General features: G+C 38.3%; 1 protein-coding gene across 7 annotated transcripts in view; it reads left to right on the top strand.

Moving 5' to 3' along the window:
- The window catches only part of NEO1 (neogenin 1), a 235,704-nt gene that overhangs the window by 79,181 nt on the left and 132,130 nt on the right, over positions 1 to 24,393 (top strand). For all 7 annotated transcript variants that reach the window (XM_042988437.1, XM_042988434.1, XM_042988439.1 and 4 more), the window contains one exon: positions 15,129 to 15,265. In XM_042988437.1, coding sequence (XP_042844371.1) covers positions 15,129 to 15,265 — 137 coding nt within the window. The remainder of the gene's footprint in view (positions 1 to 15,128; positions 15,266 to 24,393) is intronic.

Genomic DNA, 24,393 nt, shown 5'->3' with positions numbered 1-24,393 from the left:
TGTACATGTGCACTACTAAATACAATAATAATAATTTATACAGTGCACCAGTTAAAGTGAAATGTAGCTCTCCCAAACAATAAAGTCATGGTTAGTGTTACTTCAGCTTTTTAATTTTTTTATTTTTTAAAGTTTATGTATATATTTTGAGAGCGAGAGAGACAGAGTGCAAGTCGGGGAGGAGCAGAGAGAGAAAGAGAGAATATTCAAGCAGGCTCTGCACTGCCAGCATGGAGCCTGACACGGGGTTTGAACCCACAAACCATGAGATCATGACCTGAGCCGAAATCAAGAGTCAGATGCTCAACCATCTGAGTCATCCACGCACCCCTGTGTTGCTTCTGCTTTTATATTTAAATAAAAATTAAATAAAATTCAGCATTCAGTTCTTGAGTCATTCTAGCCACATTTAAAGTGTCAGAAGCCACATCTGGCTAGTGGTTATTGATTTGGACCGAGCAGGTCTAAAGATTCCCAGCTGAGTGATCCAAAGTAAGCAGACAGTCTTAGTTTGTGCACTTGAGTAACCAAGACCTGGGAAGGGGTATCTGTCTAGTCAGCTTGGTGATTGACCTTCAGGTGGGGATGATAGACTGCAGTAAGGTGTTCCATTACCAGAACTAATGGTATCATCTCCAGTATCACCTCTTTCTTTCTCAGCACCCAGCCAGTCACCAACTACTTCTGCCTCTATTTTACTTCCTTTCTTGCCACTCCTTTCTCCAGCTGAATATTTTGCAAAGAATTTATAAGACCTCAAGGGAATATTTAAAATGTATGCCAACTGAAACATAGGGAACCTTTGAAAAGGGGATAAAAATTTGAAGCTCTTAGAGTAGCAATTTTAATTGGCTACATCTTAGAACATAATCTTTATCAGGAGTAGGAAAACTGAAATAGGTTATCTTAAAAGATTTTGTATTTTATCATCATAGAAGGACATTCGGAGGATAGATCATGATAAAGGAGGTTGAGTTCTTATGTAAGAGATAAAAGTGAGGATTGCTGTGATTCTCATTTGCTTATTCAATAATTATCAACATATTGAACACCAATTATGTTAAGCACTGTTCTAGGTACTGGGAACAGAGTAGTGAACCAAATAGACTTTTGCTGTTATGAATCTCATATTCTAGTGGGGAAGAGTCAGACAGTAATTATATAAGCATGTAAAATTTCAGTTTATGGTAAGTGCTATGAAGAACATTAAGACAGAGTATGCCAGGGATGCCAAGAGAGGTAGAGGTAGGATTGCTGTTTTATATATAATGTGTTGGACAGTTGTTCTGTTAGTAGAGTGATTCTCAACTGGGCTCTAGATGTGGGTTGGGGTATACAAACCATGGTAGAAATGTTACATATCTTCCTTTTATGTTGCATAAAATTGTTATATTCAATTTTATTCAAAGATATTTCTCAGGGAAATTTTTTTTTAATTTTTAAAAAATATTTATTTTTGAAAGAGAGCACCAGAGAGAGAGTTGGGGAGGGGCAGAGAGAGAGGGAGCCACAGAATCCAAAGCAGGCTCCAGGCTCTGAGCTGTCTGCACAGAGCCCAGCGTGGGGCTTGAATCCATGAACCATGAGATCATGACTTGAGCCGAAGGTGGACGCTTAACCAACTGAGCCATCTAGGTGCCCCAAAAATGTTTTGTAATTAAACCAAATGTGAATATATCATGGCTAGTAGTATCCCTCTGAATTTTAAGGATAAGTCAGAAGACTTAAGACTAAGTAGACTGTTTTCTACCTTGAATTCTCCAGGTTTCTGAATACTTGGGTTAGGTGGTAGAAAAGTCTGAGAAGCATTGCTTTTGTATAGCACTGTCTCAGGAAGTTCACAAGCATATAAAAGGGCAAATGTTGCTGTTGTTCATGTCAGTATTTCCAGACCCTCGCATAGTGTGTGGCACATAATGGGGGAGGGAGAAGTGGTGACCAATATTTTTCAGTCAGATGTCTGAATGTAGTGTAGGAAAATCAGAGTGCTTCAGGTTAGATATAGGTAATTACTCAAAATGTCTTTGTTTCTACCAGTGTATTATGAGATATGTCGATGGGCCTTAGCTAATAAATTATTTAGACCTCAAATTAGAAAGAAATTTTGTAATTGGAAGAAACAAGTGGGTAGAAATCTAGATAGTACTAGGCTGGCTCTAGTAAAAATCTTTAACTGTTAGACATCTTTCTCCATTGCTAATCTAAGACCGCTTTGAAAATGAATATTTTAAAACATTACTGGGTAGGATTTAAGATGGTGGAGTAGTAGGAGCGCCCTAGGCTTGGCTTGTTCCTTGAACACAGCTAGATGAATATCAAATCATTCTGAATACCCAAGAAATTGATCTAAAGACTGACAGAACAAACTGCACAACTAGAGGGAGAGAAGAGGCCACATCGTGGAAGGTAGGTGTGGAGATATGATTTGGGGGAGAAGTAGATCATGGGTGCTGCAAAGATGAGAGAGAGAGAGAGAAAGAAAGAGAGAGAGAGAGAGAGAGAGGGGATCACACAAGGAAAACCCTTCTCCAAAACCATTGGCTGGGAAAAGGAGAGGGGCTGATTTTTGTGTTTTTACAACCAGCAAGGCTCAAAGACTTGAGTTTTGGAGGTCTGTGTCATGGGTGGTGTGGAGCCCAGAGGGCACTGTAGTGCTCCTGTAGAGAAGAAGGGCAGATAGCCCAGGGGCAGATGGTGTACTGGGAGAGGTGGTTCCCCCTTCTTAAAGAGCATCTGGGAAAGGTGGCATTGTCTCTCCAGAGACAAAAGGGCTGGTGGGCACCATTAACCCTCCCTTGCCCCTCAGCATAGGCACAGAGCCATCTGCTGAAGGCAGCTAATGTGGACAGTGGCTCTTTGCTGTGCTTTACTCCAGATTCCACACCCCTGCTCTTTGCTGCGACTGCCCTTCTGGGACAAACCTACATCAGTCCCAATGTGGCAAGACCCTCCCTTAGAGGACCAGTGTGAGTCCATACCACACTAGTTCCCTAAAGTTTGGAGTTTTAAAACTCAGCCAGCCTGCCTGGGATAGAACACAGACACATTGTGCTGTTGGATGGGCAGATGCCCCACACATAGGCAGGGTGAAGGCAGTGAGCTGAAGGACACCTGTGACATTGAGGGAGATTGTTTGCTCTTCTAGGAGGGCTCCTCGAACAGCAGTGGGCATGAACTCTCACTCTGGGCATGAGGGAGGGGGCTGGTGCCATTTCTGTCCCCATCCCTCAGGGTAAACTGACTTCAGTAAGCAGCACAGCACCAACAGTGGTGGCCTGAACCGCTTACATAAAGGCCCACCCCTCTGTACTTTGCACCCCTCTGCTTTTTGTAGGGAAGTGTGCCTGAGAACCAAAGCAGCAAGCCCCTCCCCCAGGAGACCAGCACAAACCCCCGACCATAGAGTTCTGCAAAGCTTCAACTCTGGTGGAAATAGCATCAGGTCTATTTTAACAAGCAGACAGACTAGAGCACACCTAATTAAAACCTGCCAGCCACACTCTGGCCAAGGTCCAAACACTCCCCACTGCAGGCAAGGAGTAACTGCAGAGGACTGACCTGAGGGAAAGAGCAGCCAAAACACAGCAGTAGAATGTACACAGAATACACCAGAGACACTTCCTGAAGCACCAGACCCTGGACAGTATATGGCCTCTTCTTCATAAAGCCGTTATTCTCAGGAGGCAGAAACTTAACAGGCTTTTCTAACACAGAGAAGACAGCAGAGACATAGACATAATGCCAAGATGGAGAAATAGATCCCAAAAGAAAGAACAAGAAAAGGTCATGGCCAGGGATCTAATTGAAACAGATATAAGTAATCTGCCTGATCCAAAATCTAAAGCAGGAATCATAGAGATACTAGCTGAGCTTGAGAAAAGCATAGAAGACACCAGGGAGTCCCTTAGCACAGAGATAAAAGCCCTAAAAACTAGTCAGGCTGAAGTAAAAAATACTATAACCAAGATACAAAACTGAAAGCAGAGGAACTAAGTGATACAGAAGATAAAATTAGGGAAAATAATGAAGCTGAAAAGAAGAGGGGAAGAAAAACACTGGATCACAGATGTAGACTTAGAAACTCAGTGACTCCATAAAGCATAATAACATTCAGGAGTATAGATAACATTCTTCTAGAAATCCCAGAAGAAGAAGAAGGAGAAGAAGAAGGAAGAGGGGGAAGAGGGTTTATTTGAAGAAATTATAGCTGAAAACTTCCCTAACCTGGGGAAGGAAAGAGACCTCTAAATCCAGGAGGCACAAAGAGCTCCCATCAAAATCAACAAAAGCAGGCCAATGCCAAGACATACCATAGTTAAATTTGCAAAATATAGAGATAAAAAAATCATAAGAGCAGCAAGACAAAAGAAGTCCCTAACTTACAAGGGAAGACAAATAAGGGTAGCATCAGATCTCTCGACAAAAACTTTGCAGGACAGAGGGAGTGGCATGATATATTCAGTGTGCTAAGTGGGAAAAATATGCAGTCCAAATTATTCTTATCCAGCAAGGCTATCATTCAGAATAGAAGGAGAGATAGTTCCCAGAAAAACAAAAACTAAAGGAGTTCATGACCATTAAACCAGCCTTGCAAGAAATATTAAAGGGGACTCTTTGGGAAAGAAAGACCAAAAGTGACAGAGACTAGAGAAAGGAAATCTCTAGAAACAACAAAACAAGTAATAAGATGGCACTAAATTCATATCTATCAATAATCACTGAATGTAAATGGACCAGATACTCCAATCAAAAGACATAGGGTGTCAGAATGGATAAAAAAACAAGACCCATCTATATGCTGCCTATATAACTCATTTTATAGACCTAAAGACACCCGCAGATTGAAAGTGAGGGGATAGTGAGAACCATTTATCATGCTAATGGACGTCAAAAGAAAGCCAGAGTAGCAGTACTTAATATCAGACAAACAAGATTTTAAACTGAAGATTGTAACAAGAGATGAAGAAGGGTACTGTATCATAATAAAAGTGTGTATCTCACACGAAGACCTAACAATTTTAAATATTTATGCCCCCAACTTGAGAGAACCCAAATAGGTACAACAATTAAACATAAAGGCACTCATTCATAATAATACAATAAAAGTAGGGGGCTTTAATATCTCACATCAATGGACAGATTAAGTAGAAAATCAACAAGGAAACAATGGCTTTGAATGACACATTGGTCTAGATGGACTTAACACATATATTCAGAACATTTCATCCTAAAGCAGCAAAATATACATTCTTTTAAAGTGCACATGGGAAAATCTCCAGAATAGATCATATACTAGGTCTTAAATCAGGCCTCAACAAGTGCAAAAAGATTGAGATCATACTATGCATGTTTTCTGACCACAATAGTATGAAACTTGAAGTCAACCACAAGAAAAAATTTGAAAAGACCAAAAATACATGGAGATTAAAGCCATCCTACTAAAGAATGAATGGGTCAACCAGGAAATACAAGAAGAAATAAAAAGTACATGGAAACAATTGATAATGAAAATGTGACAGTCATAAACCTTTGGGATGCAGCAACAGAGGTCATAAAAGGAAAGAATATAGCAATACAGGCCTACCTCAAGAAGCAAGAAAAATCTCAAATGTACAACCTAACCTTACACCTAAATGAGCTAGAAAACAAACAACAAATCAAGCTGAAAGCAGAAGAAGGGAAATAAGATCAAGCAGAAATAAATGAAACAAATAGAAACAAAACCCAGTGGAACAGATCAATGAAACCAGGAGCTGGTTCTTTGAAAGAAGTAAAATTGACAAACTCCTAGCCAGACTTATGAAAAGAAGAGAGGACCCAAATAAATAAAATCACAAATAGGAGAGATCACAACCAACACCACAGAAATGCAAATAATTATAAGAGAATTTTATGAAAAATTACATGCCAACAAATTGGGCAATCTTTAAGCAATGGATAAATTTCTAGAAACACATAAACTACCAAAATTGAAACAGGAAGAAATAGAAAACTTGAACAGATTGACAACCAGCAAAGAAATTGAAACAGTAATCCAAAATCTCTCAACAAACAAAAGTCTAGGGCCTGATCGCTTCCCAGGGGAGTTCTACCAAATGTTAAAAATGTTTTGTTTTTTTTTTTAACATTTATTCATTTTTAGAGACACAGAGCATGAGTTGGGCGGGAGGGGGGGGGCGGGCAGCACAGAGAGAGAGAGAGAGAGAGAGAGAGAGAGAGAGAGAGAATCCGAAGCAGGCTCCAGGCTCTGAGCTGTCAGCACAGAGCCTGATGTGTGGCTCGAACTCACGAAGCATGAGATCATGACCTGAACCGAAGTTGGATGCTTAACCTACTGAGCCACCCAGGCGCCCCTCTACCAAACATTTAAAGAAGAGAATACCTGTTCTTCTCAAACTGTTTTCAAAAAACAGAAATGGAAAGAAAACTTCCAAACTCATTCTATGAGGCCAGGATTACATTGATCCCCAAACCAGACAAAGACCCTACTAAAAAAGAATTCTAGGCCAATATCCTTGATGAACATGCATGCAAAAATTCTCAACAAAATGCTAACAAATCAAATCCAACAGTATATTAAAAGAATCATTCACCATGATCAAATGGGATTCATTCCTGGTTTGCAAGGGTCATTTATTATTGGCAAATCAATCAACATGATACACCACATCAATGAAAGCAAAGGATAAGAACCATATGATCCTCTCATTAGATGCACAAAAAGCATTTGACGAAGTACAGCATCCATTCTTGATTAAAAAACAAAACAAAACCTACTTCCACATCATAAAGGCCATATATGAAAGATCCACAGCTAATGTTCATTCTCAATGGGGAAAAACTGAGAGCTTTTCCTCTCAGGTGAGTAACAAGACAGCGTTGTCCACCCTCACCATTACTATTTAACATAGTCCTAGCGTCAGCAGTTCAGACAACAAAAAGAAATGAGATGGCAAGGAAGAAATCGAATTTTCACTCTTCGCGGATGACATGATACTGTATGTAGAAAATCCAAGAGTCCACCAAAAAAGCTGTTAGAACTGATCCATAAATTCAGTAAAGTCGCAGAATATAAAAGTCAACATACAGAAATCTGTTGGATTTCTATACACAAATGATGAAGCAGCAGAAAGAGAAATTAAGGAATAGATCCAATTTACAGTTGCATCAAAAACATAAGATACGTAGGAATAAACCTAACCAGAGGTAAAAGATTTGTATGCTGAAAACTATGGAACACTTCTGAAAGAAGTTGAAGATGACAGTGGAAAAACATCCCATACTCATGGACTGGAAAAACAATTATTGTTAAAATGTCTAAACTACCCAAAGCAATCTACACATTTAATGCAATCCCTATCAAAATACCATCAGCATTTTTCACAGCTAGAACATACAGTCCTCAAGTATGTATGGACTCACACAGGACCCCAAATAGCCAAAGCAATCCTGAAAAAGATAAGCAAAGTTGGAGGCATCATAATTCTGGATTTCAAGCTATATTACAAAACTGTAGTCAAGACAGCATGGTACTGGCACAAAAACAAACACATAGACCAATGGAACAGAATAGAAAACCCAGAAATGGACCTGCAACTATATGGTCAGCTCATCTTCAACAAAGCGGGAAAGAATATCCAATGGAAGAAGGTCTGTCAACAAATGGTCTTTGGAAAACTGAATAGCAGCTTGCAGAAGAATGAAACTGGATCACTTTCTTACACCATACACAACAGTACATTCAAAATGAATGAAAGACCTCAATGTAAAATAGGAAACCATTAAAATCCTAGAAGAGAACACAGGCAGCAACCTCTTTGACTTCAGCTATAGCAACTTCTTACTAGACACATCTCCAGAGGCAAGGGAAATGAAAGCAAACATGAACTATTGGGACTTTATCAAGATAAAAGTCTCCTGCATTGGGAAGGAAACAATCAATAAGGCTAAAAGGCAACTGATGGAATGGGAGAAGATATTTGCAAATAATCTATCTGATAAAGATCCAAGATCTATAAAGAACTTATCAAACTCAACACCCAAAAACCAAATAATCCAGTGAAGAAATGGGCAAAAGACATGAATAGACATTTTTCCAGAGAAAACATACAGATGGCTAATAGGCACATGAAAAAATGCTCAATATCACCTATCATCAGGGAAATACAAATCCAGACCACGTTGAGATACTACCTCACACCTGTCAAAATGGCTAAAATTAACATAAGACAACAGATTTTGGCAAGGATGTGGAGAAGGGGGAACCCTCTTATGCTGTTGGTAGGAATGCAAACTGGTGCAGCCATTCTGGAAAACAGTATGGAGCTTCCCTCAAAAAATTGAAAATAGAACTGCCCTGTGATCTATCTACTATGCACTAAATGCACTACTAGGCATTTACCCAAATGATACAAAAATACTGATTCAGAGGGGCATATGTACCCTGATGTTTATAGCAGCATTATCAACAATAGCCAAATTATGGAAAGAGCCCAAATGTCCATTGATTGATGAATAAAGAAGATGTGGTATACATGCAGTGGAATATTACTCAGCCATCAAAAACAATGAAATCTTGACATTTGCAGTGATCTGGATGGAGCTCAAGAGTTTATGCTAAGTAAAATCAGTCAGAGAAAAGACATATACCATATGATTTCACTCACATGTGAAACATGATCGTGGTATGGGGAGAGAGGGAGGCAAACCATAAAACAGATTCTTTTTTTGTTTGTAATTTTTTTAAATGTATATTTATTTTTGAGAGAGAGCTGGGAAGGGGCAGAGAGAGAGGGAGACACAGAATCCGAAGCAGGCTCCAGGCTCTGAGCTGTCAGCACAGGGCCTGGCATGGGGCTTAAACTCACGAACTATGAGATCATGTTCATGTGAGACTTGAGCCAAAGTCAAACACTTAACTGACTGAGTCACCCAGGCGCCCCCAAACAGAGTCTTAACCATAGAGAACAAACTGAAGGTTGCTGGAGGAAAGATGGGTAAGAGATGGGTTAAATGGGTGATGGGTATTAGGAATGCACTTGTTGTGATGAGCAGTGGGTGTTATATGTAAGTGATGAATCACTAAATTCTACTGAAACTAATGTTATGCCATATGTTAACTAAATGGAATTTAAATAAAAACTTGAAACTAACTACATATTTTTGACCATTAAATTAAATAGAGGCCCCTGGGTGGCTCAGTCGGTTGAGCGTCCAACTTCAGCTCAGGTCATGATCTCACAGTCCGTGGGTTCAAGCCCCACGTTGGGCTCTGTGCTGACAGCTCAGAGCTTAGAGCCTACTTTGGGTTCTGTGTCTCCCTCTCTCTCTGCCCTTCCCCTGCTCATGCTCTGTCTCTCTCTGTCTCAAAAATAAATAAAAACATTTAAAAAATTTAAAAAAATTAAATAAATGAAACATTACCATGGTGTTTGTAACTAAGAATTGATGTGTTTTCTTAATCTTTTGATTGCATTTGTTTAGATCTAAACCAAACGTAGTATTGAAGGAAGGGTGGTGGAAATGTATCCCATTCATTGAGTTGTTTTAAAGGGAGAGAATTGAGAAAATATAAATGATAAAGTATAGAGGAACTGACAGCACAAAGTAATTTAGTAACCATGTAATTTCTGTTTCTGTGCAATGATAGATCAGAACTCAGCTGCAAATGAACAAGTTACAGTTATAAAAATGCTTAATGTTATTATAATTGACAATAGTAGAAAAATTGGATTACTTAAAAAAACAAATGAGGACTTCCATTTCTGGGAAGATGGAATAGATATGTTTTTTCCTGTTCTTCCTACTATAAAAACCCCAGACATTATATATGAAACAAACATAAGACTTTAAAAGGTGGAGAGAGGAAGACTGACTGGTTAGAGACCTTGGGACCCAAGTAACACCATGATGGTGACTTCCTCGGGTTTTGTTTTTGTTTTGTGCATCTCAACTTGAGCTGAAGAAGCTTCCAACCTGGAAGTGCCAAGAGGCACATTCAGAATTGCTCTGAACAAAAGTGCACTCTCTCTGGGCAGAGGACCGGGGAAGGTGGTGTCAGTGGACACCATGTGAGAATGGTAATGAGACATTCCTTCTACACCCAGCCAGAAGGTAGTACCAGTGAGGGCCTAATGGGGAGCTCTGACTGTTAAGGAATAAGAGGAATCCCTTTCTCCCCTTGGATATTAAAATGGAGACTGAGGAACCTGAACTTTTGCCTCCCATCTGACAGTAATGAGGTGGTGCCTCCCCCTTCCTCTGCTAGAGCAGTGTCAGAAGAAGCCAGCTAAAGCAAAAGGTTTAGTGACATCCAGAGTCTCACAACAATACCCCAAATATCCAGATTTCAATTTAAAATCACTCATCAGGGGCGCCTGGGTGGCTCAGTCAGTTGGATATCTCATTTCAGCTTGGGTCATGATCTTGTGGCTCGTGGGTTCGAGCCCCACGTTGGGCTCTGTGCTGACAGCTTGGAGCCTGGGCCTGCTTTGGATTCTGTGTCCTCCTGTCTCTCTGCCCTTCCCCAGCTTGCACTCTGTCTCTCCTTCAAAAGTAGATAAGGATTAAAAACAATTTTTTAAAAAAAATCACTCATCATACCAAGAACCAGAAAAATCTCAAACGAGAAGAGACAATAGATGCTAACACTGAGATGGCAGGTTTTAGAATTATCTGTTGGATTTTAAACCAGTCACCATAAAAATGCTCCAATAAGCAATTACGAACACATTTGAAACAAGTGAAAAAACAGAGGATCTCCAGAAAGGCGCACCTGGGTGGCTCAGCTGGTGAAGTGTCTGACTCTTGATATCGGTTCAGGTCGTGATCTTGTGGTGGTGGGATCAAGCCCTGAGTTGGGCTCTGTGCTGAGCGTGGAGCCTGCTTGTGAGTCTCTCTCCCCCTCTCTCTGCCCCTCCCCCACTCGATGGCACAGGCATGCATGCCCTCTCTTTCTCTCCAAATAAACTTAAAAAAAAGAGTATCTTAGCAAATACATAGAAAAGTCTCCTCAAATAAATAGTTTTAAGGGACCTAGTGGAAATTTTTGACCCGAGACATTAAAAAAAAAAAAAATTAAAAATTCAGTGGATGACCTCAGCAGCAGACTGGATGGGACAGAGGAAAGAATCCTTGAACTACAAAAAAAGAAGATGCAATGATCAGCATTAGGGCTGAAACAGGGGATGCTACTACAGATCCTGCAGGCATCAAAGTGATAATAAGGGAACGCTATGAGCAACTATACACAAGTAAATTTGACAACTTATGCAAAATAAACTGTTTGCTCAAAAACACAACCTACCACATCTAGCCCAATATGAAACAGATAATTTGAATAGGTCTCTGTTAAGGAGGTTGACTTTGTAATTTTAAAACTCCCGAAAAAGAGGGGCACCTGGGTGGCTCAGTCGATTAAATGTCTGACTCATGATTTTGGCTCAGGTCACGATCTCACAGTTCATGAGTTCAAGCCCCATTGTCAGGCTTTGTGCTTTATCGGCATGGAGCCTGCTTGGAATTGTGTCTCCCTCTGTCTCTGCCCCTTCGCCACCCATGGTCTCTCTCTTTTTTTCTCTCTCTCTCTCAAAATAAACAAGTTAGAAAAAAAGGCTCTCCAAAAAGAAGTCTCCAGGCCCACGTAGTTTCACTGGAGAATTCTAATGTTTAAAGAAGAATTAACACCAGTTTTACACAATCTCTCCAGAAACTAGAAGAGAAGGAATTGGGGGTGTCTAGGTGGCTTAATTGGTTAAGCGTCTGACTCTTGGTTTCAGCTTAGGTCATGATCTCTTGGTTGGAATTGAGCCCTGCGTCATGCAATGTGCTGACAGCATGAAGCATACTTGGGATTCTCTCTCCCTGCTTATCCATGCTCTCTCTCTCTCTCTCTCAAAAAAAAAAAACACTTTAAAAAAGAAGGAATTGAAGCTAGTATCACTCTGATACCAAAACCAGACAAAGATAGTACAAAAAAGAAAACTGCAGGCCAATATACCCCATGAATATAAACATAAAAATTCTTATTTTTTTTATCCTTTCTTTTTCTTCCAAATTTTTATTTACATTCTAGTTAGTTAACATACAGTGCAATATTGGTTTCAGGAGTAGAATGCAGTGATTCATCACTTACATACAACACCCAGTGCTCATCATAACAAGTACCCTCCTTATTACCCATCACCCATCTAACCCACCCCCACCCATCTTCCTCGGTTTGTTCTCTATCTTTGAGTCTCTTCTAGTTTATCTTTCTCTCCACCTAAGTGTTCATTGATGAATGAATGGATAAAGAAGATGTGTGTGTGTGTGTGTGTGTGTGTGTGTGTGTGTGTGTGTGTGTGTGTGTATGTATGTATATATACACACACATTGTGTATAGATATAGATATATACACACACACATTGTATATATACAACGTATATATACAATGTGTGTGTGTATATATAGATATAGATAGATACACACACTGTATATATACATTGTATATATGTATATATATATAAAAGCTCAGATCTCATAACATCATTGTCAACCCCCTACCCATTTATTCATGTATGTATGTATGTATGTATGTATTTTTTTTTTATTCATTGTTTTTAGACTAAGGACTCAAATTATTAAAATGGCTTTCAAAACCTTGTGTGGTCTGGCTCCATTCTCCTCTTTCTTTTTTTTTCTCTCTTAAACCAGGCCACACTAGTTATTTTTAGATCCCCAAACACAGTGTAGTCCTTTCTGCCACTGTTCCTTTGCATATGCTAGTCCTTCCTTCTGAAATCTTTTTCTCCTTTTCATTATTGATTAGCTCCTCCTCATTTTTCCGATCTCAGTCCAAAGGTTACTTTGGTCAGAATATTTCTTTATTTCTAATTTCCTGGTAGGTCCTTTTGGTATGCCATTTTGTAGAATTATCATCTTTTATGTGTGTCTTTCCCACTGAGTTGCATGGGTGCACTGTTGTGTTTTTGCTCACTGCTACATCCCCAGCTACTACCTGACACATAGAGGCATGCCAACAAGTGTTTGCCAAATGAGCAGATATATCCCTCTCCTTACCTTCTCTTGCATCATTTCTAAGAGTGGTCAATACTTTTTGTTTTCTCTTTACCTCTGTTATTATTGCCCATATTTTATCTTCTTTCTCTTTAATTCTGGACCCTTACAGTGATTTTACAATCAAACTTTCTTCTTCTAGTTTTTTCCCCTTCCTCTTCTTCACTAAATTATGTGATTTATCTGCTTAAAAGCCTTTTCCTTGGCCAAAAAGAAAAAAAAAAAAGTATTCTTAGCACACTAAGCTCTCTTAGATTGACCCCGACTACCCAGGGGATACACACACATACTCCCTTTGTCCAGCAACACTCAGTCTAACTTGAGTTCAGTGACCAGGCATAAACTTTTCACATATTGTTCCTTTTGCTTGTATCTTTGAATTTTGGAGTTCTAAAGACTTGATTGCCATCTTACTGTAAGCCAGTATATCATCGTGTGAACAAGTTAAGTGAATTCTACCAGGCTAATGGACATTCTTCCTCCCAGGCTTCTTTTAAGGGAGTAAAATCAATTCCATTAAGAAAGATTACAATCTGTAGTGATACTCAGTTATGGCAAATATGAGGCAAAACAAGTATCAGGAGTATTTTTTAGCATAACTGTTAGATATAAATTACTATCTGTCAGTTCAAAAGTCCCATACCAACTAGTATTTCAAGTTATGTTCAACTGGGTATCACATGTATATATTGCTGAATTTCCACTCGTGAATGTTGTTTTCCATTTCTTAAGATTAATAGCGATTTTATCTAAGGGTGAAATAGAGGATTTTAATTTTTGTGAATTTTTTCCTATTTTTTGAGGCACGGAATGCCTTTCTGTCTTATCCTAGTAGTCCGTGCTCTGTTTCATGATATGTTGTATTGCTTCCCTATCTCATCACATTAAATTGGGATTTGAGGGCATAATAGAGATGCTTCACATTGGAAGGCCGCTTGACAAAGTTTAGTTGTGACCTTGCAGGGTATTTCTTAGAGAAGTCGCCAGACCTCATTCTGGTTTTCCTCTTTCTTTGTTCAGAAACTTAATCTTGTTTATCAAATTCAGGAAGACTAATTACTCAGACTAAAAGTGTACTGACATTTAAGCCAGAATAGCACTTTACTTAGGTTGAGAATTATAATCGTAGCACAGAATAGTCATTTCCTCTATTTTTTGCACAGCAGGAATTTTATGTGAAAAGCCAAATTATAATCAGAACATTTTTCATTGAACATAGATACAGATAGGAAATGTGACAGTACTAAAATTTGAGAGAAAAAAAATCGGCCTATGAAAACCAGGTTAGACATAGAACCTCAAAATAAAAATAAAATTACAACTCTACAAACTCTCCAAATCAACTAAACTTGTTTACTTTGTAAAAATTTGATGAAAATATTGATTTGTGATTTCTTCCTCAATGTTGTAGGATTATTTTACTTTTTCTTCAAATATTCCTTTAAAAGATTTAAATCACTCTGTAGATTTGGATTATAGTGGGCAGCATCCTTGTTGATAAATGGCATGATAGCTGATTCTCGCCCGGCAACCACACCCAGGGAGCTGTTCCCTGGCAACCGTGTTCCCTCCCTTCCCTGCCCTTTTTCCTCCCCTTCCCAGCCAAGCCACCACAGGAAACTTTCAGTAGGCACTGTGGCCCCATGACTTTATGTCTCTGATCTGACATTTTACCCTCTCCATTAGTCCTCTCAGTGTGGCGTGCTATAGTGGAGTGACTCTGAGATTGATTCCAGACTTTAAAATTACATAATTTGTAGAAAAACTGGGTAGAGTCGGGAGGCAGGGATGGACTATGAGGAGTGGAATTGGTTACAAAAGTGGTCTGCTTTTGAGAATAATTAGAAGTGTTGGAGATAATTCATTGTAACATTTTGGTTTGTATTTGTGACATTTATGCATTTAAATATGAGCAAAGCAAATTGGACTAAATTATATTCTAACTTTATGTTAGTCTCACTCCTTATGTAGCCATATGAATAACCTGTTTAAGTGTTTTTTCTGTTTTATGTGGAAAGTTTCTCAGGTATTATTTTCCTAGCTCTGAAATGTATCAATATTTTTTATACAGCTCTGAAAAATTGGCGTTGCTGGCAGGTGGTAGTCTGGAGATCAGTGATGTCACTGAGGATGATGCGGGGACTTACTTTTGTATAGCTGATAATGGAAATGAGACCGTTGAAGCTCAAGCAGAGCTTACAGTACAAGGTATGTAACCATTTCCTGTCTAAATAAATTCTGTGTACTGTATGGGTTTGCTAATTATTTAACATCAAAGTGAAAGAGGCAATATAGGATAGAGTTAACACCCTGAGCTTTAAGCCAGATTGCTTAGGTTCATACTATAGGAAATTTGCTTAACTTCTCTGGCCCTCATTTACCTCATCTGTAAAATGGAGATAATAAGAGCACTCACCCCATTGAGATTGTTTTAAGGATTAAAAGAGTTCGTGTTTGTAAACCTCCTGGCCTATGTGACTAGAATATGATAAGAGCTCAGTTACTGGTATTATCTGTAGTACTAGCAGTAGTGTGGGGAATGCTGTGTTCTGGGACATCTGGAAGGTTCAGTTCACTCTTCTTGTCACAGAGACTTCTTGTACTCTGATCTAGAACCCTTTATCTCCTAAGTATTGGTGTCCCCTCCTTTTAGGAGAATAGATCACCCAGGACGGAATGCTCTGTGACTCTCAATGTAACATGGTCGTCTCTCCGATGATTTGATGATGTATTTCTTTCTGTTCAACTAATGTTGGTCATCACAGCATCTCCTCTAACAGGTTCTCTGATTTAGAAGTCAGAGAAAATGAACATGACATGTGCACATAATCTCTTCTTTATCCTATCTCCCTTGCCCTTCCTCCATATTGAAATGTACCCTCAGAGAAATATTTGCTCTCTCGTATGATTTGTCTATACCCTCATTTATCTTGTTTCTTTCTTTTTTTTTTTTTTAATTTATTTATTTCTGAGACAGAGACAGAGCATGAGCAGGGGAGGGACAGAGAGAGAGGGAGACACAGAATCAGAAGCAGGCTCCAGGCTCTGAGCTGTCAGCACAGAGCCCGACGCGGGGCTCGAACTCACAAACCATGAGATCATGACCTGAGCCGAAGTCGGTCGCTCAACCGACTGAGCCACCCAAGCGCCCCTCATTTATCTTGTTTCAAATAAAAATTTTTAAGGACTTTTCTAGTACTTTCAGGAAAATTTACCATTGTTTGGATATGTAGAGGTATGTATTGGTTCATGATATTCGTTATTACCTTGTCTCAAATTGTATCATATTTGATAAAATACTTCCTGATCTGTGGTTTGGGGTTGTCTCACATTTTTATTAAAGTTTCTCTTGGTACACTGGTGGGTTTTAGAGTAGGAATCACAATAGTCACATTTATACTCCCAGCAGTCATGAGAGGACTCAAATTTGTTTTGTTCTCATCCAACATGGGGCTCAAACTCATGACCCCAAAATCAAGAGCCGCATGCTCTTCTGACTGAGCCAGTCACGCACCCCTCAAGTTTGTTTTTGATAGGAATTGGAGAATAGATTGCTTGGGATCTTATGCTGACAAAGGCACAGAATGTTTATGTTCTCTGTTGCTATTTGTGGGTGGATTCGTAATCTCTGAAAATCAAAAGAGCAATCCTTAGACTATAACTATTACAGTTATTTACATAACTTTTGCCTCAGTTGAGCTCAGCCATTGTTCTTGGCTAGGTGGAAGGTTGGCTATGACCAGTTGTAGAATGACCAATTTATTTCTTTACCTCTATGTGGGTGGGATCATACAAGTAGAATATTAGTGAACTCCATCTTATTTGGCCCCTGTGCCTCCCTTAGTAGATGTTTTCTCTTTTTGTTTTTACCATTAATCAGATTCTTAGCCTAACACTCTCTTCCATTTCCTACCTGTGCCTCAGTTTCCTCTACTGTGAAGTACCTTGTCGTTAACCTCACATTGTGAGGCATGGTGTTCACCATACATGTCAGTTCCATTTGTCCGTGTGGTTATTTTCTCCTTTTTAACTTTTATTCATTGTATGGAATCAAGTTAGGACTCTTCCTGTTAACTTAATTAACTATATTTTTTTAGTTATAATACATACATCTTACAGTTTATACCAAGTTCCATCTTATTATCTGTGCCTATAGAAAGTACCTTTTAAATGAGTACATTCTAGAAAACTGAGAAAAGAATAAGAGTGAGGAAACCTAGGTGTTAAAAATTGTCACAGACCTTCTCTAATCAAAACAGCATGGTATTGGCCCAAGAGAAGTCAACAAAAAGGAATAAAATCTAGCTGTTACAAGTGAATACAGAACTTAAAAATATTATCAAAGTGGGAATTCAGTTCAGAGGGAAAATCTTTTATTTACTAAAGGGTATTGGTATAATAGATTTTCAAGTAGGAGGCTATAAAATTGGATCTGTACTTCAGACCAAAGGTCAGAATGTGAAAAAGTGAAGATTATATGGGTTAATGTTTATATTATCTCTGCTGGAAAAGACCATCTCAGGAAAAACAGAAAATAGGATGTCAAGCAAAAACTGACACATTTTGACAATGTACACATTTTTAAAGAAGTTATGTAGAAGAGCCCCTGTAAATAAAGGCTAAATGCGAATGGTAAACTAGGAGAAAATAGTGTAACACATAACTGAGAAAGGGTCAGAATTCTGAAAATGCAGTTTTCAGAAAATGATTTTATTTGTAATTTTTTTTAATGTTTAAATGTTTATTTATTTTTGAGAGAGTGTGCGAGCAAGAGCAAGGGAGGGGCAGAGAGAGAGGAGACAATTCCAAGCAGACTCCACACTGTCAGCACAGAGCTCAGTGTGGGGCTTGAACCCACGAACCATGAGATCATGAGCTGAAATCAAGAGTTGGTCGCTTAACCGACTGAGTCACCCAGGTGCCCCTGGAAAATGGTTAAAAAAAAGAAAGAAAGAAAGAAAGAACCTAAGGAAAATTGGTAAAGAATATGAACAGGCAGTTCACAAAGAGGAGTTTATCAGCCTATTGCATTTCTTCATCAGCAGATAGGAAAAATTAAAAGATACCATTTTCCCCAATGATTATATTGGCAGAAATTGAAAAGATTTTGACCTCCACAGCATGTGGTGTGGTGTTCAGAGTTGAAAATTATTAGTGAAAGCATCTCAACAGTTACAGAATACTGTTGTACAGTAATACAAGCATTACCTCCTTGGTACTAGATAATTGTATTCCTCAATGAAATTTAAGATTGAATTAGCTTTTTGATACCCTTACTATAGGGAACAACCAAATTCATTTATTAACCACGCCTTATCAATTGTCCACCAGCTCTTTCTCTTCCTCCCCAGCCTCACTTGGAGAGGATGTATAAGGTTCTATGTCAGGTCACTTCACTTCTTGCCTACTATTGATAAAACATCCTGTATGCTAACTTCTCTTTTTCTACCATAGTTTCAGATCGGCTTGAGGCTAATAGTTGTCCTAATTCCTGACTCACAGAATCTTTGAGCATAAGAAAATGGTGGTGGTTTTATGCCACTATGTTTTGGGCTATGCAGCATTAGTAACTTGGGAAAGTTCATTATTATTTTTTAAAAGGCTAGAATCAAAGGAAAAGTATATCAGAGATAACCCAGAACTAAAAATTTTGGCCAAACCAAGTGTGGTGGTAGAATAACATATACCATTTGATGGAGAATTATTGGAAAAGATTAACCAAGAATTGAAAATAAGCATGATAAATATATTTCAGAAGATTAGAAAGATATTAGCAATATATTTGACATTGATAGGATACTGCAACAAACAAATGAGTAATTTTTTTTTGTTTTTTTCTTGTGTGTGTGTTTTGTTTTTGTTTTTTAAAGATTTTGTTTTTAAGCAATCTCTACACCCATCGTGGGGCTCGAACTCACAACCCTGAAGTCAAGAGTCATATACTCTACTGACTGAGCCAGCCAGGTGCCCCTAAACTGTTTTTTTTTTAATAAGTGCCTGTGAAACAGTTACTAAAAATGCGCCACATATTGAGCATAGAATAAATCTTAACAAATTTTAGAGAATTGAAAGTCTATAGATTTGACTACTGTAGAATTAAGTTTGGAACTAATTACAAACAAAGTAACTTTAAAAAATGGTAACTTGAAGATCTGCTAGTGTTTGGGCCTTAAGTGAATCACTTTGAAATAATCCATGAGTCAGGAAAGAAATGATGAAAATAGAAAACAGTTTGATGAAACAGTGGAGGTGTGACCTATCAAAACTTATGGGATACTTACAAGACATTTATAACCTAAGTACAGGTATTAGGAGAGAAGACAGACTGAAAAATCAGTGACTTAAATATCCACCTCAAAAAGCTAAAAAAAAAAAAAAATAGCAAACTTAACCCAAAGGAAATAGAAGAAGGGAAGTAATGGCAAGAGCAAAATTAATAATATAGGAAAAACCATTCAAAATGGAGAGTTTCAACAAAGTCAAAACTTGGTTCCTTGTAAAGCATAAAAACACTGATAGACACCTGACAAGACTTAAATACAAGTCTTGACAAAGGTCTTTATTTAGACCAAGAGTGTGCAAAACTACAGCTTACAAACCAGATCTGCCCAACTGCTTGTTTTTGTATAATAATAGCTAAAAATAGTTTATACAGTTTTAAATGGTTGAAACAGGATATTTAGTGATATATGAAAATTTTATGAAATATGATTTTATTGTCCATAAATAAAGTTTTATTTGGTATACAGTCACATTCATTTGCATACTGACTATGGCTGTTTTTAATGGATTTGAGTAGTTGTGACACAGACCACATCACCCACAGATTCTAAAATACTATCTGGTCCTTTTCAGAAAAAGTTTAAACTCTCCATGTATACTCTGTAAACTCTTACAGATCAACAAGGTAAACAGGTAAACAAAGACAGATAAACCAGTAAAAAATCAGCAAAAGACTTGAATGGCTACCTCACAGATCTTCAGGTGGTTATTAAACATTTGCAAAAGTGGTTTATTATCATTAGTTTTCTGATATATGCAAATAAAAGCTACAGTGAGATACTACTGTACTCCAGAGTGGTTAAAATTAAAGAGATTAACAACAGGAGGTGTTGGTAAGGATGAACACGCTGATGTAGTGTTATTAGGACTATGCGTTGATGTAATCATTTTAGAATACTGTTTGGCAGAATCTACTGAAATTGCACACAAACATATTTTACGATACGATGGTGGTATTCCTAGGAGTATACTTAACAGAAATGTATAAATATATGCATCAAAAAACACATGATAATATTCTCATCAGCTTTATTCACAGTAAATAAAAACTGGGAATAATTACAACATCCATCAACAGTAGAAAAGATAAGTAGTATTTTTAATCCTACAGTGGCATATTATCATTTACAGAGCACTGCTACATTCAGCAACATGGATAAATCTCACAAATACCATTGAAAGAAGGAAACAAGGCACAAAAGAACACATACTGTATGATTCTATTTATTTTTTATTTATTTATTTTTTTACATTTATTCATTTTTGAGAGACAGAGACAGAGCACAAGCGGGGGAGGGGCAGAGAGAGAGGGAGACACAGAATCCGAAGCAGGCGCCAGGCTCTGAGCTGTCAGCACAGAGCCCGATGCAGGGCTCAAACTCACAAACTGTGAGATCATGACCTGAGCCAAAGTTGGATGCTGAGCCACCTAGGCGCCCCATTTTTACAAAGTTCAAAAATAGGCAAAACTAATCAGAAATTAGGATAGTGATTACTTTTGGACAAGGTAGTGACTGAATATGGGACAACAGGACCTCTGGTGTGTTCTGTTTCTCAATCTGGATGGTAATTAAAATAATTGAACGTGTACTGTTAATGTGTGTCACATGAGGTTTTCTCTTTTTTATGGTTTACAGATAAAAAGTCATTATGTACAGAAAAAGTTTGGAAAATTTTATTTTGAACTTTGTCCCATAACTGAAAGTATTTTCTTTTTCAAATGGGGTAACCAGTTTATGAGAAAGAGTTGGAGATTATATACATAAATATTTATATAGTTATTTCTATATATGGTCATACCTATCTGACTTCTGTTATTTTTTAAGAAGTTATAGCCGCAGGAAATGCCATAGTGAGTGTTAATGCAGAAAAAGGTTATAAGTTCATTATTCATCTGGTAAAAATTTCAGATGTATTTTTTTATCATTAACTCTTGGGATTTCTACACATGCTGTGACGTGAATTAGCCCATCGTGTATTTCCTGTCATCTCAGATTGCGGATAACACCCATTGGTCATGAGTTGTTTTTTTTTTTTTTTTAAGAGGAATTTTTCCTTTTCTCTTACAACATTCATAACAGTCTGTGATACACATCTCCACTCCCTCCCCCATGCACAAAAGAAGAAAATTTTCCATTTGTATCCTTGTGAGATAAATTGATAAATTCTAAATTGGCCACCTCCTTGACTTTGTCAATACTCATAATAAATGTGTCACTGAAGTTTAAATTCTACCATCTTTCTCTGAAGTCAGAGGCTAATGTCATTCTACATTTACCCTTCTACTCTCCCTGCTCTCTATCCACATCAAGACATTGATCTCTCCTTTTCTGCCAGTCTGCTGCTTGATTTCATTTCCCTTTAGTTCATAATGAGTTACAATATTCTGCTCTCATTTATTAGAACTCTCAGTTCTCTTGGCTTAGGATAAAATAAACTCCTTGTGGCATATTTATAAAACATTACCAGACCTGGGGCACCTGAGTGGCTCATTCAGTTGAGCGTGCGACTCTTGATTTCAGCTCAGGTCATGATCCCAGGGTCACGGGATCGAGCCCGCATCAGGCTCTGCATTGGGTGTGGAGCCTGCTTGGGATTCTCTCTCTCCCTCTCCCCAAGTCTTTCTGTCTGTCTGTCCCTCTCTCTAAAAAAGAAGGGAAAAAAACAACCAGACCCTTCATATAAAGTCAATTTTTTCTTTTTTTTTTAATGTTTATTTATATTAGAGAGCATGTGCATGCATGCACAGGTGAGGGAGGGGCAGAGAGAGATGGAGATAGAATCTGAAGAGGCTCTAGGCTCTGAGCTGCCATCGCAGTGTTCAGCTTGGGGCTTGAACTCACGAGCCATGAGATCATGACTTGAGCCAAAGTCTGATGCTTAACAGACTGAGCCCCCCCAGGCGCCCCTAAAGTCAACTTTTTCATTGTTAACTGAGAGACACCAGAGAGTAGTTAAGAGCAATCTTTGGACCCAGCATGCTTGGATTCCAGTCTTATTTCTTTCGCTTACAGAAATGAGAACACGGGCAAGTTATGTAACTTACCTTTGTCTTAGTTTCTTTTATCAGTTCAGTAAGTGGTTGCAAGGAATTGGTTAAATAAACTTCTGGCATTCTTCCACCTGAACCTGGGATGGAAATAGAGGTCATCTTTACCAAACTGCATATTGTTTCCTGAACATACTATATTTGCTAGCTCTATTCCCCTGTAGCCTCACACCCTCAGCTAAAATTTTCCGATAGTCCTTCAAGATTAGTTCTAATCTTAACCTTGCTATCTTTTCGCAACCATTCTCTTACCCTCAGGTAATTATTATGTCTCTCTCAGTAGTTCTCTTTTTACCAGTGTTTCTTACTGATTTGTTTGTATGCCTTTTCCCACTACTGTTAGACTGGGGTCCTTACCAAACAGGGACTGGTCTTAATAATGATTTATCATAATGGATTATCAGTAAATAATTGTATGAATGAATGAAACTTTGCATTGAAATTCTGAAATGGGAAAACTAGGATGAGTTCATGTTTGTGGTTACTTTATTACCCATGTTTTCCTTTGCACCTTGTTTTTTATAGACTTGTAGTGTAAAAAATTAGGATTAAAAAAAGTCTTCTAAGGACACCTGGGTGGCCTAGTCAGTTGAGCATCTCACTCTTGATCTCTGCTCAGGTTGTAATCTCACAGTCATGAGATTGAGCCCCACCTCCAGCTCAGCACTGACAGCATGGAGCTGCTTGGGAATCTTTCTCTCACTCTCCCTCTGCCTGCTCCTCTGCTCACACGCTTTCATGCTTGCTCTCTCTCTCTCTCTTTCTCAAAATAAAGAAATAAACCTAAAAAAATCTTATAAAAGCTTATCCTGGAGAAAGATGAATCATTACCCTAATTTATATAATTGAGGCCATAATTGCCACGTTCATGTATATAATGTTTATAAACAGTGCTTTATTGTCTTTATTGCCATTCTTGACTTTTTGATGCCTTCCATAAGCCAACATAAAACTTGAAAGGACCAAAGCCAATAAAGATGAGCTTTCTTCCAAATGGCTGCTTAAAAACACTTATATTCCTGGGTGGCTCAGTTGGTTAAGTGTCTGACTCTTGATTTTGGCTCAGGTCATGATCTTGCAGTCTGTGGGTTTGAGCCCACAGTGCTGACAGTGCGGAGCCTGCTTGGGATCTTTCTCTCTCTGCCCCTCCTCTGCATGCATGCACGGTCTCTCACTCTATCAAAATAAATAAACTTTAAGGGAAAAAAAATCCTTTATATTCCTTATTTGCTGTTGTAGTTCAAGACTCTGTGCATTGAATCCCTTCGTCTTTACTTCCAACCCCATGAGATGCTCCAGTACTTTGTCTTGATAACACTGCATTATCCTGCTTCTCCTTTTATTTGTCCATTCCTCTGCTTTTCTTTTATGGACATCTTTTCTTCACTTCAGTGTGCTCATTAAAATATTAGTGTTCTGCAAAGTTCTGTCTTTAACCTACGCCTCTTTGTACTCCTGGCTTCTGGTATAATTGACATCGCAATAACTCCCAAATTCCTATAGCAGACCCCTTGCTGATCTTCAGACAATTCCAGTTGATGTCCTTCAACCTTCACATGTCCAAAACTGAACTGAACTTTCTTCCTTCAAAATCTTCCTCTGGTTTTCTATGTATTAGTGGTGTCACTGCCCACCTCTTCACTTGTGCTTGAAACATGGGAATCATTTTTGATCATTTCAATCTTTTTTATTTCTTCTCACTTCTAATTCATTAGGTTCTCGTTGTCCTTGTCTTTACTCACCTAGTTCAAGTTCAGTTAATCTCTTTCATAGGCTGTCTTAGTATCCTAACTGGTCTTTCTTGTTCTAACCTGGTTTTTCATCAAATCAGTTTTATCAGAATGGCAGAAATGACCAAAATCCTTCCATTAAAATCTTGGAAAAATAACTGCCACAGATAAAAGTGGAACGTATAAATGAACAAGAGTGAAAAGAATGCCTCTGTTGAAAAAAAGGGAAAGAGAAAATAGTCTGTTTAAAAAAACAAGATGAAAATGGAAAATTG

The sequence above is a fragment of the Panthera tigris genome, chromosome B3 (genome assembly GCF_018350195.1).
Source record: "Panthera tigris isolate Pti1 chromosome B3, P.tigris_Pti1_mat1.1, whole genome shotgun sequence".
In the NCBI taxonomy this organism is placed as follows: domain Eukaryota; kingdom Metazoa; phylum Chordata; class Mammalia; order Carnivora; family Felidae; genus Panthera; species Panthera tigris.
Note: the sequence above shows the minus strand (reverse complement) of the source record. Positions and strands in the feature narration are given on the sequence as shown.